This window comes from Leucopleurus acutus (genome assembly GCF_964270905.1).
Source record: "Leucopleurus acutus genome assembly, chromosome: 13".
In the NCBI taxonomy this organism is placed as follows: domain Eukaryota; kingdom Metazoa; phylum Chordata; class Mammalia; order Artiodactyla; family Delphinidae; genus Leucopleurus; species Leucopleurus acutus.
Genome location: NC_139155.1, coordinates 74,671,147 through 74,684,589, shown reverse-complemented (window position 1 = coordinate 74,684,589; position 13,443 = coordinate 74,671,147). Strand labels below are relative to the sequence as shown.

Below are 13,443 nucleotides of genomic sequence, written 5' to 3'. Positions count from 1 at the left end.
CTATGCAAAAGACGACACTGACATGATATCTCAAGATTTTACTGTAATTTTATTTCTCCAAATACAGGAGTAATCTATGTATAGGGTAAACTTCTCTTTCCTAGTATTAAAGCTCTTTCTCCATACTCTCCATTAAAATTTCTGCTGTGGTTTGTTGTCAAAGATGAGTTACATCCTGTGTTCATTGATGATTTCAGTGTTGAGATACTGATCTGAAACAATCACGCAGTGTGTTTTTCCTCCAGTAACCCTGTCTGTCCCATGTCCCTGTTTCTCGCCTACTCCCAGAGAGTAGGTGGGCAGGTTGGAACTGAGAACAATATAATCCAGAAAGGTGTTGCACTGGGGCTTGTTAGGACATGTAAGGTTCACTGCTGGCACGTGGTGCAGATCTGCCCTGGGGAGGAAGTACAGTCTGAGAGCTGGGGAGACGTGGGGGTTGTTTCCGGTTCCAGCCCCAGTACCCTAAGCAGTTTTAGAGAATTTACATAACACACATGTTTCTTCGGGTGAGTCATATACCTTAATTCTTCTAGCAGAGGATTGGGATATTAAGAGTGTGATTTTAGGTGATCATTTCATAATATACACATATATCAAATCATTAATTGTACACCTTAAATTTATACAGTGATGTCAGTTATATATCAATAAAACCGGGGGTGGGGGAAAGAACGTGATTTTAAAGGCAGATTAAAAATCTGCCTGCCTCTGTCCCCGACATGAACCAGTTTCTCTAGGTCAGAAGTGGGTATCGCTGCTCTGGGCAGCTGAGTCAGTGTTGTAGCCATTCACTGGCTCCTTATCAGAGACTCAGTGCAGCACTGTGACCTGCAGCCCCAGAGGCAAGGAGACTTGGCAGGTGGTAACTAGAGTAGCTGTTTGCATTTTAGAACCCATTTATAAAGTGCTTCGAAGGTGCTGTGAAATGCACCATGTAAACTTTTTGGGGGGCAAAATCACAGGTTGGAGGTGAAATCTATTACTAGATTTCTGTTCTCTCCCTCTCCTTCATGGTAGGTGGGAAATTTGTAGACTGAATTGCTGTAAAGGTAAGTGCTTAGCTAGTTTAAGGAGGTGCAGTTTAAGAGAATTTGTCAGATAAGAATGATAATAGCTTCTTTACATGCTTGGGAACTGCTTAAGCTGTGTGTTTTCTTGAACTTTCGTAGGTTAAAAGGCTTGGAACAAGTTACTAAGGCTACTATGCTCGGTCACCTTCTTCCTGTGTTACTGACCTCCCTGATGCATCCAAATTTACAGACTCTGACCATGGCCGATGCCCTGATGCCTCAGCTAGTGCAGCTGGTACTTTATACCAGTCAGGTATGATCCTAGGCGTGCCAAAGTGAACTGCTCTTCAGGAGCAGGAAATAAAGCGAAATAAAGGTGGAATGAAGAAAAACACTGTGTCATAAAAATAAGCTGAAATATTAAAGGAAAACATTTAATTTGTTTGACTGAATTACTTACTGCAATCTTTTAACAAATACTAATTGCCGGTCAGCTGTAAAAATGCTGTCTACGATGCAGCTGAGATCCTTTCATTATATTTAGTCTCCTGAGCCCTTGCTGGATATTGGTAACTAATATAAATGATATATTCCATTCCAGTGTTAAATAAAACAATATTAAGTGGTCTAAGTAGCAAAGCATTTCTTAGTGAAAGAGAGCAGGCTAGGATTGTAAAAAGATGATTTAAGTGAGAATTCTGAGTTTGGCTGTAGTACCATCCCAACAACTGACAAGTAAGCACTTTAGGACATGATGATTTTGTGTTTCAGACGGCTTTGCTGCTCAAAACCCAGTGTCCGGTTTTTGCTGAGGTGGGCTGTTCCCCATGTGGTGCATCAGACCAGAAGGGCAGGCTGTTCCCTGATGAGAGGTAAGGGATGCTGCTTCCTTGCAGGAACCTCTGCCACGTTTTCTTCTGGCGAAAGCCTAGTACTCCTTTTACAACAATGATTTTTCTAACTGGGAAAAGAAGGAGACTTCAGGGGCAAAATTTTACAGATAATTAGAGAATTGCTTTGGAGATTATAGGAACAGGTTAGAACAAATTTCCCCACAGATCAAGAGATTAGTTCAAAACTGAAAAGTTCTCATATACAAATAATGGAGATGTTTGACTTTGGCAAACAGTTTGACAGTTTTTTAAAAAGTAAACCTACACCTACCATATGACCCAGCTATTCCACTTCTAGGTATGTGCACAAAAGAAAAGAAAGCACAGATTGTTTGTGAAGGTTCATTAACAGCTTTAGTTAGAATAGGCCAAAACAAGAAACAACTCAAATGTCCATCAACAAGTAAAGGGGTAACACACTGTGGTATAGCCATACAATGGAATCCTACTCAGCAATAAAAAGGAATAAACTACTGATATTTTCAACAACACAGATAAGTCTTAGAATACTTATGCTGAGTGAAAGAAGCCAGAGCCACCTAAGAAGTACAAACTGTATGATTCTATTTATATAAAGCTCTAGAAAATACAAAGTAATTTCTAGTGAAATAAAGCAAAGAAGTGATCACCTGGATTACCAAGAGGATGGAGGAAACTTCACAGGTGTAACATATGGCCAAACTTACCAAATTGTACACTTTAAATATATGCCACTTATTATATGTCAGTTACATCTCACTAAAGCCGTCTTTAAAAACATTGATCAGAAAGGAAGGACTTTGAGTTTCTCTAGAGCAGCGTGCTGTCCAGTTGAGCTTTGTGCGGTGATGAAAATTTGTATCTTTGTTGTTCGATGCTGTTGGCCACGGCCACGTGCTGTTACTGAGCACTTGCTGTGTGGCCAATGTGAACAAGAAACTGAATTTTACACTGTGTTTCATTTAGATTCAACTTAAATGGCCACATTTGACGAAGTAGCCCCCACATTGGATAGCGCAGAGCTGAAAGGGAGTAAGAGAAATCCACAAGAGCTAAGTTTAGGATACAGGAGTTTGTATTCCACAGTCTTGGGCTGTGAAGTCCTTGAGAGTTCAAATACAGTAGAGAAGAGGACCTTTGAAGGCACTTTAGTAAAAATTATAGTAAAAGTAGTCATGCAGTCTCATGGGTTTTTCAACAATTGACATTTAGATATAAACAAAGGAAACTTTACAGGACACTTCCTGTGGGATTTGGAAAGTGGCCAATCTTAAAGGTCCTTTAGAGTATCTTCCCCCCCCACCCCCGAGGAATTTTAAATGAGAGTTGGCAAGATCTTCTCCTGGATATGAATTGGGATTCCCCCTTGAAAAAAGGGGGGGAAAATGCAAATATATTGTCTAACAAAGAAAAAAGAACCTTAGATACAGGAATGTTAAAAATGTTTCTGGTTACAGTGCTGTCATACTGTATGTTGTGGAAAATTAGAGCAAAATTTCTTAACCTTTTGTATTTTATTGTGTATACATTTTCCTTTCCTTGCTGTTAAGTTCAATCACTTTCTCTTTGTCTGGTTTTAGAATGCTGGAAGAGAAGGAAGAGCCAGGGTTTCTCACTGGTTTAAAGATTCCTGCTCCATGGGCTGCTGGGAAGACTGTGGAAACAGTCCATCCTGTCAGAGACAACTATAAATTTAAAGAAACTGTCCATATCCCCGGAGCTCGCTGCCTATACCTTAGATTTGATAGCAGATGCTCTTCACAATATGACTATGACAAAGTAAGCAAGAACTGATTTAGTATTGGTATCACCTCTAATAAGCTGATTTCTTAGATGCTTCTTATTTTTCTTTGCTGCTGGTCACCATTCTTGACTTATTTCTGTCTGCAGATACCTCTTAGGAGAGCTTCTTAAGATAATGCCTTGAAGGGTAGTGACTGGGGGAGTCAGAGCCAGCACCTCTGCAGTCTGAGAACAGTGTTTTAATGATGTGTTGAAAGTGGACTTTTGTAAGCTTTCAAAGTTGTAGATCCAAGTCAAAGGAAATTTTCTTTTCCATGCTGTTTCACTCTTGCCTTCCTTCGGTGCTTGGAATTCCTGTAGATGTGGGTGTCCACTCATCTAAAAAGGTCTTACTGCCCAATTCTTGGGGCTTCTCATGTATCTTTTGGGAGAAGGTGGCTTTTTAGAAGGGTTTCAGATGTGCCTAGGATCTGGTTTATATTTATTTAAATTATTTGTTCTTCTTTGCCATTACCTCAGGGCCCACATAGATTTTGAGGAAATACAGTTTCCAACCTAGTGGCTGAACAATTATAAGTAAAAGGAAGCATGTTAGGGGTTGAAGTATTTTCTTCTGTCTCTAATTGTTGCATTGTAAACCATCATGTTGAACTTACAAGGAAAGGCTAATGAAATTGTGATGTGTAATGTATAAGAACAACTGAAGGATTGTCTGATAGTGTTTTATGTACACGGGATTTTCTTTTGTAGATTGTTAGCTATCTTGTCTTTTTCTCTGAACTATAAGGGCAAATGGTCTTAAATCCCATAAAGGGAGAGTTTTAGGGTAAAAATAGGGAACTTCTTAACTGTTTATACTGAGATGGTGAAACACATTATTGGGCAAGTTATAGAATCCTCTTTCCCCTTATCTTTTAGGGTAGTGAAGATTCCCAGATGTCTGGAGGGGTTTAAGACTTGCCCCTCAAACTCTCACCTTAGCTGGAAGCAAGAGAATTTAGAAAATTCTTTAGTGGGCCTTTCAAAAAATATATCTCCTGGCATCAGTCTTTCCCACTTCACAGCTCCTGGCAGTAGCTACCCCCATTTCCTACATTCAAATAATATGACTGTTTAAAATGGAAATGGAAGAGGTTGCCATTTTAGAGGGTGTCATTTTGTTTCTCCTTTAAAAAACAGTAACTTGCATCTTCTGATGTAAGCTAACCTCCACGTGCTGTAGACATTAGTGTTAAATGTGGAGACTTACTACATGGACAAAAGTAACTCTTATTTTTCCAGTGGTCCCTGGCTGGTGTCCCCCAAAGGTGCAGAAGGGTAAGAAATCACAAAATGATTAAGCATCCAGGGCTAAAAGTGCAGCTTTTAGATCCAAACTGAGCTCAGAGGTGGGTACAGTTTGCATTACAAGACAGAATTAGGTATTTACAGAAGCCAGAGACTTATTCTTCCTATGAAAGTATTTGAGTGCCAAATGATGTCTAAATGTTTTTTCCTCCATATTAGAAAGTTGGTTAATTGTATATAAATGAATAGCTTTCATTGAAGAAAAATATTGATACATGAAAACTGACCCAAGAAGAAGCAGCCCCCTTTCTGGCCCAAATTTGTGTCATTTCTTTTTATACCATTAAGCAACATTCTAAGAATATATGGCTTATTTTCAATTTGTTGCATTTTTAAAAATCCTTATTCATTGAATTTTTTTTTTACTTTCATTTTTTATGTTAGATATAACCATCTTGCCATCTGTATTTGTTCACTTTATTAATTTTGGGGAGGATTTAAGGGGGCAAACTATACCTGTTATTAATGGGCTATATGTCATTACTTAGGATTAAAATAGCTACTTTTAAAAATACATATAATAGCTGAGTATAACTATTTTAATGTGAGGTCCCCAAGCCAATTAAATTGCAGTAATATTTGATACTACTCTGTGGCTGCCCTGTAAATACCAATGGCTGGTTGCATCTAAACAAGTATCAGTTGTACTTAAAAAAAAAAAAAAAAAAAAATCGGGAAATATTAGTTATCCTGACACCAGTGCCTGGTTATAAATGTATTTTTAAACAAACATTTTTTTGCAGCCTTTTTATTTGTAGATGTTGTTTTTGTTTTTCTTTTACAGTCTAACAGTATATTTTCTGTTTTGAAGTTGGTGATATACGCGGGGCCTAACACAAACAGTAGGAAGGTTGCTGAGTATGGAGGCAACACACTGGGATATGGCAGCCGTAGTGTCTTAGGAACTGGTTGGCCGAAAGACTTGGTGAAGGTATGGTATCCAGGCACATTTGCTTCCTAGAAAAGAAAATGAACTTGCATTCCCCGTGGGCCCAAGTATTAACTCTATTTCTAGAAGACATTTGCCACGGGGGCTTTTGTTGAGGTGGGGCTACCTCAGTAGGCCTGTAAACTCACTACTTTGTTCAGAATGACCCTCCTTTCACTCGTAAGGCATCAGACCCCTATCCGCTCCAGAACTTGTATCTATCTGTTCCATAGGTTACTCCATGGGCTGAGGTTGTCACAGCATTTCTTTCCCTATCCATTGAAAGGACTGCTAGTTCTTCCCACTCACTTATTCTCTAGACTCCCTTATGATGGGTGTCCTAGAACCATAGGGCCATTGCCGTTTTAAAATGTGGAATCAGTGTTTTCAAATGAATTGGGGCCTTTGGAGCAAAAATAACTATCCATTCTCAGACTGATGAGATTGGAGCCATGCTTTGTAATGTGGGCCCTTGAACTATAACATATCTACCTAGAATATGAATATGAACTGAAATGCCCACTAAAACCTGAAAACCTCGCCAGAGTCTGCTCCCAGAGCCTTTATCTCACATATATTATGTACCCTCTTTAATTCAGCCATAGGCAGCAAGTTACCTCCAGAGGTATAGTCCAGATGCGTCCAAATCTGGATCAGCACAATACTTTTAACTGTTCTCTGATTTCCTGCATTTTGTTTCTTACTCATGGTATTGATTCAGCAATACAGAGCAAGGTCTTTCATCACTCTGTGTTCTTCAAGCTAATGGCTATTTGCCCACCTTATTGGCACAAGTGAGGTGGTGAGATGGAGGAGGGGGAGGGCAGAAAGTGTAGAAATCTGAGGAATTTATTGAAATTACGTTCAAGATTTGATCTTTACTCTGATCCTGCTATTGGGCAATCGTGGCCATTTCACAGATGCCTCATTCCCAAAGCTACCTGGTCAGGAGAGACAGCTGAAAGGTTGGCGTCCAGATGAGAGGGGATGGAATTTGAATCAAAAAGCGAGTGAGAAAAGAAGTGAAATGTTGGCTGTGGTCCTTCTGAAAGTAAATCTCTGAAATTCATTGCTCTCTTGAAAATTGTGTCTTGTTTTTAAAGTGCATTTTCCCCCCTTAAATTTTAAGGTGGAAGGAGATACAGTCACCTTCTCCTTTGAAATGAGAAGTGGCCGTGAACACAACACTCCCGATAAAGCTATGTGGGGCTTTGCTTGCACAGTTCGCGCTCAGGTACTTGAATCTAACCACTGCTGTGGGCATAGTGTACTTTTTCCTGTGTGCCTTGGTTACGTACATCATATTTGCCTTGGAAACAAGGCAAAATATGAGCTGCTGTTTCATCCACCTCTTCCATTTGGCAACAGTAGACCACTAATAGAAGTAGTAGTTGTATGGACTAAAACTAGCTGGGACCTAAAATCAATACAGCACCACAGAAAGAATCCCTTGCTAGGGGCTCCGTCTTCAAAGCCTGGAGAGGTGGTCTGCCTCCAGCATCTTTCCAGAGGGTGAGGAAGACTCGAACACCTGGTAGAAGTGAGCCCTTGGATTCTGGGTTTTAAGAGTAGTAGAATCGGATTATTTTTATTCTGTTCCCAAAGGCTCTTCTTGCTAGTCTAGATCTGTCTCTGCTTAATTACTGATGTTACACTCTGTATATAGGTTTAATCTACTCCTTTTAACAGTACCAGTTACCTTCCTCCCAGGAATCTATTTAAATAAATTAAATCTATTTAAATAAATTAAAACGTATTTTCAGACTTGGCGGTTGCTTAACTTTAACCAAGCCAAGGATCTCTGGAGTGGGATTATCTGCTAGAATGTAAGCTCCATGAGGGCAGGCCTCTTTGCTTTGTTCTCTGCTTTATCTCAGGCACCTAGAACAATGGCTGGTACACAGTAGGCACTCAATAAATATTTATTGAATGAATTCAATGTAATCATTGACAGCATCTTCGTTCAAGCACAGAATGGAGGTGACAAAATGAAATAGTGATTTATACCTGGATAGGTACAGCAGAGAGGAAGCTATCCAAAAAATCTTGCATGTGATTTATGCTGTTTCTAATATGGAGTCTTACTGACTCTTCTCTCTCCAGAATTGTGTTGAGACTTCACTCTGTGGTCATTCCAGTGCCGCCGTCTATCTACTCATGGTGTTGGGTGCTGTCTCTGTGTCCCATAGCAATGATACTTGATACTGCTCCATGAGCCCCTGTGGTTGGGGACAGTGCAGTGTGGTGCAGCGCAGGTGAAGCGCTCCTCCGTGTAACTGACCAGTCTGGTTTGCCCTGTCTGCATTGTAGGAGTCTTCAGAGGATGTGTCAGGAGGCTTACCTTTTCTGGTAGACCTGGCTTTAGGTCTGTCTGTGTTAGCTTGTTCTATGTTAAGAATCCTATACAACGGACCAGAAATTACCAAAGAAGAAGAAGCCTGTCAGGAGCTGCTGCGGTCCAAACTTTTACAAAGGTAAGAAAAGGCTCAAATTGGACTAGTTTTGCTCGCAAAGGAAAAAGGACTTTATGTGGAAAACTACTTTTAGTACATTTCCCAGCTGATTGTGCCTACTGCCTGCCAATCCCATGGGTATCGCTGTGTCTAAGAAATAAGATGAAGATTACATCAAAGTGCCTTGTGGCCCTTACTTTACTAAGTTTGAAATTACACCCTTGAACTGTGTAAGCTTTTCTCCAATCCAAATACTGTATACTTAAATTAAAGGATCCCCAAAAGGATGGGAAGATGGACAATAAAGCAAACATAGCAAAGTGTTCCTTCTGGAATCTTGGCTGTGGGTATATGAGGGTTAACTGTGTAATTCTTCCAACTTTTCTGTATATTTAAAAGTTTTCATAATAAAATGTTGGGGAGGAGGTAGAGTCCCAAAGATGGGGTTTCATATAATGCTCATTTTTCTTTAGCCTCTGGAGGAGGTTTGATGAATAAATACTTAATACATAATGTGATCCTTCAAATGTTGAATATCAATATATCTGCAAACTTCAAGTAGCTTTCCAGATAGAAGAGGAAGTGAAGAATCTCTTCTTCTTTATGTTCAGGTGCCAGTGGCAGGTGGAGGCCAATGGTGTGATCTCCCCTGCCCTTACTCCAAGCCCGTCTCCACTGCCTCTGACCATTGAGGAAGACAGAGAATTCACTTACCCCTCTGACGTCCTCGTGCCTCCTGTTGGAAACTACTTTGACCTGCCCCGGATCAGGCTGCCTCCAGGAATCATGATAAAGCTCAGGGAAATTTCTGGGCGTGCCAGACCTCAATTTAGACCAAGTATAAAGTATGTTGCTATACAGCACTTTATTTTCCCAATGAAAAAATGTTTAAACAAGCGAAGGGGGTGTGTTTCTTCTTGTAGTCTAGCAGATGAACCTTTCATTTTACATGTACTTGATGAATGTTAACCAGGTGCTCTGGAGAGTACCCCCAGGTGGTGTTCCAGGTCGGTGGGTTAAAAGCGTGGGCTCAGCAACGTTAGTATCGCCTGAGAACTTGTCAGTTCTTGGGCCCCATTTCACACCTGCTGAATCAGAACCTCTGAGGATGGGGCCCAGTAGTAATCTGTGTCTTGACAGGTTTTCCATATGATTCTGATGCATGCTAACATTTGACAAATTCTAGGTTTTTCTCAGGTGGTTTGACCTTCTGCTTGAAGGTAGTCATCAACTTTGGTTTCCATAGGGTCTAGAGACATTTCTTTATTTTCAGCGCCTGGAGAGATGGTAATCTTTAATCTAGAATGTGAGGTCTTGCAGTTACCAATGTCTTTGTGGTATTCTAGCTCAAAGTTAAGTCTGTTTTGCAGGCCTCTGCTCTGCCTTCTGAGGCAAGATTGGCCATTTCAGAGGGAAGAATTTGAAGAATAGATGAAATTTAACATGAAAAAATACAAAAGCACCGTTGTTTTCAGCCCAACATCCATACGCCCAAAATACTACCAGCCATAATACTGCATAAAATTAATTGGCAGATATATCGTGCCAAAGATCTTTTATTAACCTCAGACCTATTCCAGCTCTAATATAACACCAGCTCAAAATATACAAATCATAGAAAATGAAGTCTGTTTAATTTTGATTTTCAGCTTCATCGGCCAATGTCAGTTTTATCAGGTAAATATATCAAATTATTGCCAACTTGTAATAAAGAAAGTGTGGTGAATATTTAACATACTTAAATCAAAGCGTACACTCTTCCATCTATAAAATACAGTATTGGTAAGTTGAGAACTTACCAATTCTAGTCATATAGCTGACTGGTTTCCCTTGTGATCGCAGAGAAGTAATCCAGCCAGACGTGATGGAGGAAATGGTGGTATCATGTGTCATTAAGCACTTGAACTTGGTTGATGCACTGCAGTCCCTAATAAATTTCCAGTATCAAGAAGAACATGCTGAGGAATATGATTTATTGTGTAAAATCATGGGAGAGACATTTAAGAAACTCAATGCCATGGAGAGACAGCTGCAGGTAAGACATTTAGATGTCTCTTATAACTGTGGGAGATGACTTCTTTCCTAGAAATTTAATGAAGTTTAAAAAGATTATTGCAACTAAAATTTCTGAATTTACAGATTGCATTTGTTTTTATTTTGCATCTAGTTTCACGTTGTTTTATATTTTAATGTGTCAGAGTGTTGCAGAATTGGAACAGAAATGGCAAAGTGAGGTTGATGATGCCACACAGGGGAAACTGGAGAACAACATGCCTTTCTTCTATGATTACCATTTTAATGAGGTGAGCAAGCTGTATAACTCATCACTGGGGCATTGCTATTTGTAGTACAATGGTATATACTGTGTGCGTAGAGATAACATCATTTTTAAAATGTTGCATACCTTGAAACATACCCATTGTTTAAAAAGGGTTAAATAAGGTTGATTAGATTAGCATGTCAATGATACAAAGAATAAGTTACTCGTTATTTAATTAATAGTTTTATAAAGCAGTTATCATCATTATCAAATTCTGCTTTCAAGCCTTTAAAAAAAAAATAAAAGAGTTATAAGCACTGAAGAAATCCCCAGAAAGTAGTCATTGCCACTTTTAATCATTAAAATATCAAATAATAACTTACAAATGTGCTTCTGGTGTAGAAATATGGACCAAAGGTGGGTTTTTTCCCTGAAATTTTCTGTTCCTTTTAACACGTACAGTAAAACTCAGTTTTTGCAGGTTCTGCATATGATCTTTTCTTGATTTTTCCTTCTTTAGAACAAAATGAAAGAACTAGAACTTTTGTGTTCAATGAAGGAAGTCTCCTTTGATGGAAATGATCTTGAAAACATGGTCCTATCTCTGAGGTTAGTGATGTTAGTAACTGTGTGAAGCTAATTTATCACTTTGATGCTCAAAACAAAATGCAAAGATCTCATCTCTTAACAGATATTTTAAAAAATATTGTGCATTCAACTAAATATTTTAGAGTTGGAACTTATTTGGTATTTGGAAACTTTGATTTTAGCCTTCAGAAGTTAGCATATAGGCACTTGAAACTGGGCAAAAGGAACTAAAACTGGCCACAGTTCATAGCACGGCTCTCCTCGGATGGGGAAGGGGGAAGGCGAGCAATATTTATCAGATTACTTTTGCTTAGGTTCCCCTCTATCTTCTCATATCCTTTGTAATGAAACACTTTAGTTTCGGTAAACCAGAGGACAACTAAATGCACATCAGTCTTTCTTTATAGGGAGAAGTTCCTACAAGAAGTGAATTCTCTCATTCAGAAACCCTCGCACCCACTGGCTAAAACGAAGACGTTAGTGAAGAGTCTAATGAACCGAGCTGAGCTGTTGCTGCACGTCACCATTGCGGCCCAGTCCGGCCTCACAAGAAGCATCTCAGGGACCCCCGCAGAAACACCGGGTACTGCTGACAGCCAGCCCTGAAAGGCTGTCTGCGCTAGTCTGTTCATAAAACATACATCAGCTGCTTTAAAAAAAAAAAGAAAATCACTCTTGTGTACTCGTAGAAAGGAAAAAAAGGAAATTTCAACTTTTTAATTTTGCCTTTTACTTTTTCCAGCCAAGAAGTACTTTTCATTGAATTCATGTGGTGTTTTGTGAGTCATCTGAGCATCAGGGGTGCCTCGTCATTTGCCTTGTTTGGTTTTGAGGGGAAGCATCTAAGGAGCCCAATAACATGTATTTTTATAATCCCAGTGCCCCTCATTTTTAGATTATGGATTGTCATTTTCATAGTAACATATAATTAGTCAACATTGTGAATCCTGGAATGCATCATATTTTTCTCTTTACTTGAAGCTGAGTTTGCATTTCCTCTTTAGTAATTATGTGGAACCTTCTAGCATGAATTTCCACTATTAATTTTTTTCCTAGTCACATTCTTTTTTAAATTAATTTATTTTATTTATTTATTTGTGGCTGTGTTGGGTCTTCGTTGCTGCGCGTGGGCTTTCTCTAGTTGCGGCGAGCAAGGGCTACTCTTCATTGTGGTGTGCGGGCTTCTCATTGTGGTGGCTTCTCTTGTTGCGGAGCACGGGCTCTAGGCATGCAGGCTTCAGTAGTTGTGGCTCACGGGCTCTGGAGTGCAGGCTCAGTAGTTGTGGCGCATGGGCTTAGTTGCTCCGTGGCATGTGGGATCTTCCTGGACCAGGGCTCAAACCCGTGTCCCCTGCATTGGCAGGCAGATTCTTAACCACTGCACCACCAGGGAAGCCCTCCTGGTCACATTTTAATTGCTAGCTTGAAAACGCATTTCTCAGGGAAATCAACGAGTCTTCTTACTTAAGCCAGATCCACACACTGGGCAGAGCCCATAATAGCAAGTGTTAATTCTTACCCTGAGAGAAGAAGTCATAAACATGTTCTTTTCTTCTTTTTTTTAAAATTTATTTTATTTATTTTTATTTTTGGCTGCGTTGGGTCTTCATTGCAGTGCGCGGGCTTCTCATTGCAGTGGCTTCTCTTATTGCGGAGCACGGCGCGCGGGCTTCAGTAGTTGTGGCGCACGGGCTTAGTTGCTCCGCGGCATGTGCGATCTGCCTGGGCCAGGGCTTGAACCTGTGTCCTCTGCATTGGCAGGCGGATTCTTAACCACTGCGCCACAAGGGAAGCCCATAAACATGTTCTTAAATGAAAGACTCCATGTTGTCTAGACCCATTGCCCGATGGACACTGTGGAGCAAGTGAACTTGTTTTCATCCCATCTGATTGCCCAGGGCTCCTCTCACTAGGGAGAGAAGTCTAGGATGACTCCCAGGTTTCTGACCCCAGTAATAGGGTTCCCCTGCAGCAGGGGAAGCATGCCAGGTGTGCAGTATGAACACATGCTAAGATGGTCAGCTACACCATGTCCCTGGCCACATTAGCCCGTGTTCATTGAAGGTCCCATGAAAGACTTACCCACTCAGTAAGCCTGGTGGTGCTTTCCAAGAGGCTTTTGGCATTAGAGATGATGAACCAGTAGTTTCCTAAGAGATAATGTCTTCAAAAATTATAATTTTTTTAGATTGAAGCTATCTAACCATTTTTAAGACAGATTCAAAATGACCTCAACTTT

The 13,443-nt window shown here is 40.1% G+C and overlaps 1 protein-coding gene across 2 annotated transcripts in view; it reads left to right on the top strand.

Moving 5' to 3' along the window:
- HECTD4 (HECT domain E3 ubiquitin protein ligase 4) overlaps positions 1-13,443 on the top strand; it is a 190,938-nt gene that overhangs the window by 93,109 nt on the left and 84,386 nt on the right. For both annotated transcript variants that reach the window (XM_082853292.1, XM_082853291.1), the window contains exons 19-29: positions 1,173-1,326; positions 1,785-1,885; positions 3,466-3,664; positions 5,787-5,906; positions 7,033-7,137; positions 8,214-8,377; positions 8,968-9,201; positions 10,199-10,391; positions 10,555-10,659; positions 11,137-11,225; positions 11,612-11,787. In XM_082853292.1, the coding sequence (XP_082709418.1) occupies positions 1,173-1,326; positions 1,785-1,885; positions 3,466-3,664; positions 5,787-5,906; positions 7,033-7,137; positions 8,214-8,377; positions 8,968-9,201; positions 10,199-10,391; positions 10,555-10,659; positions 11,137-11,225; positions 11,612-11,787 (1,640 nt within the window). The remainder of the gene's footprint in view (positions 1-1,172; positions 1,327-1,784; positions 1,886-3,465; positions 3,665-5,786; positions 5,907-7,032; positions 7,138-8,213; positions 8,378-8,967; positions 9,202-10,198; positions 10,392-10,554; positions 10,660-11,136; positions 11,226-11,611; positions 11,788-13,443) is intronic.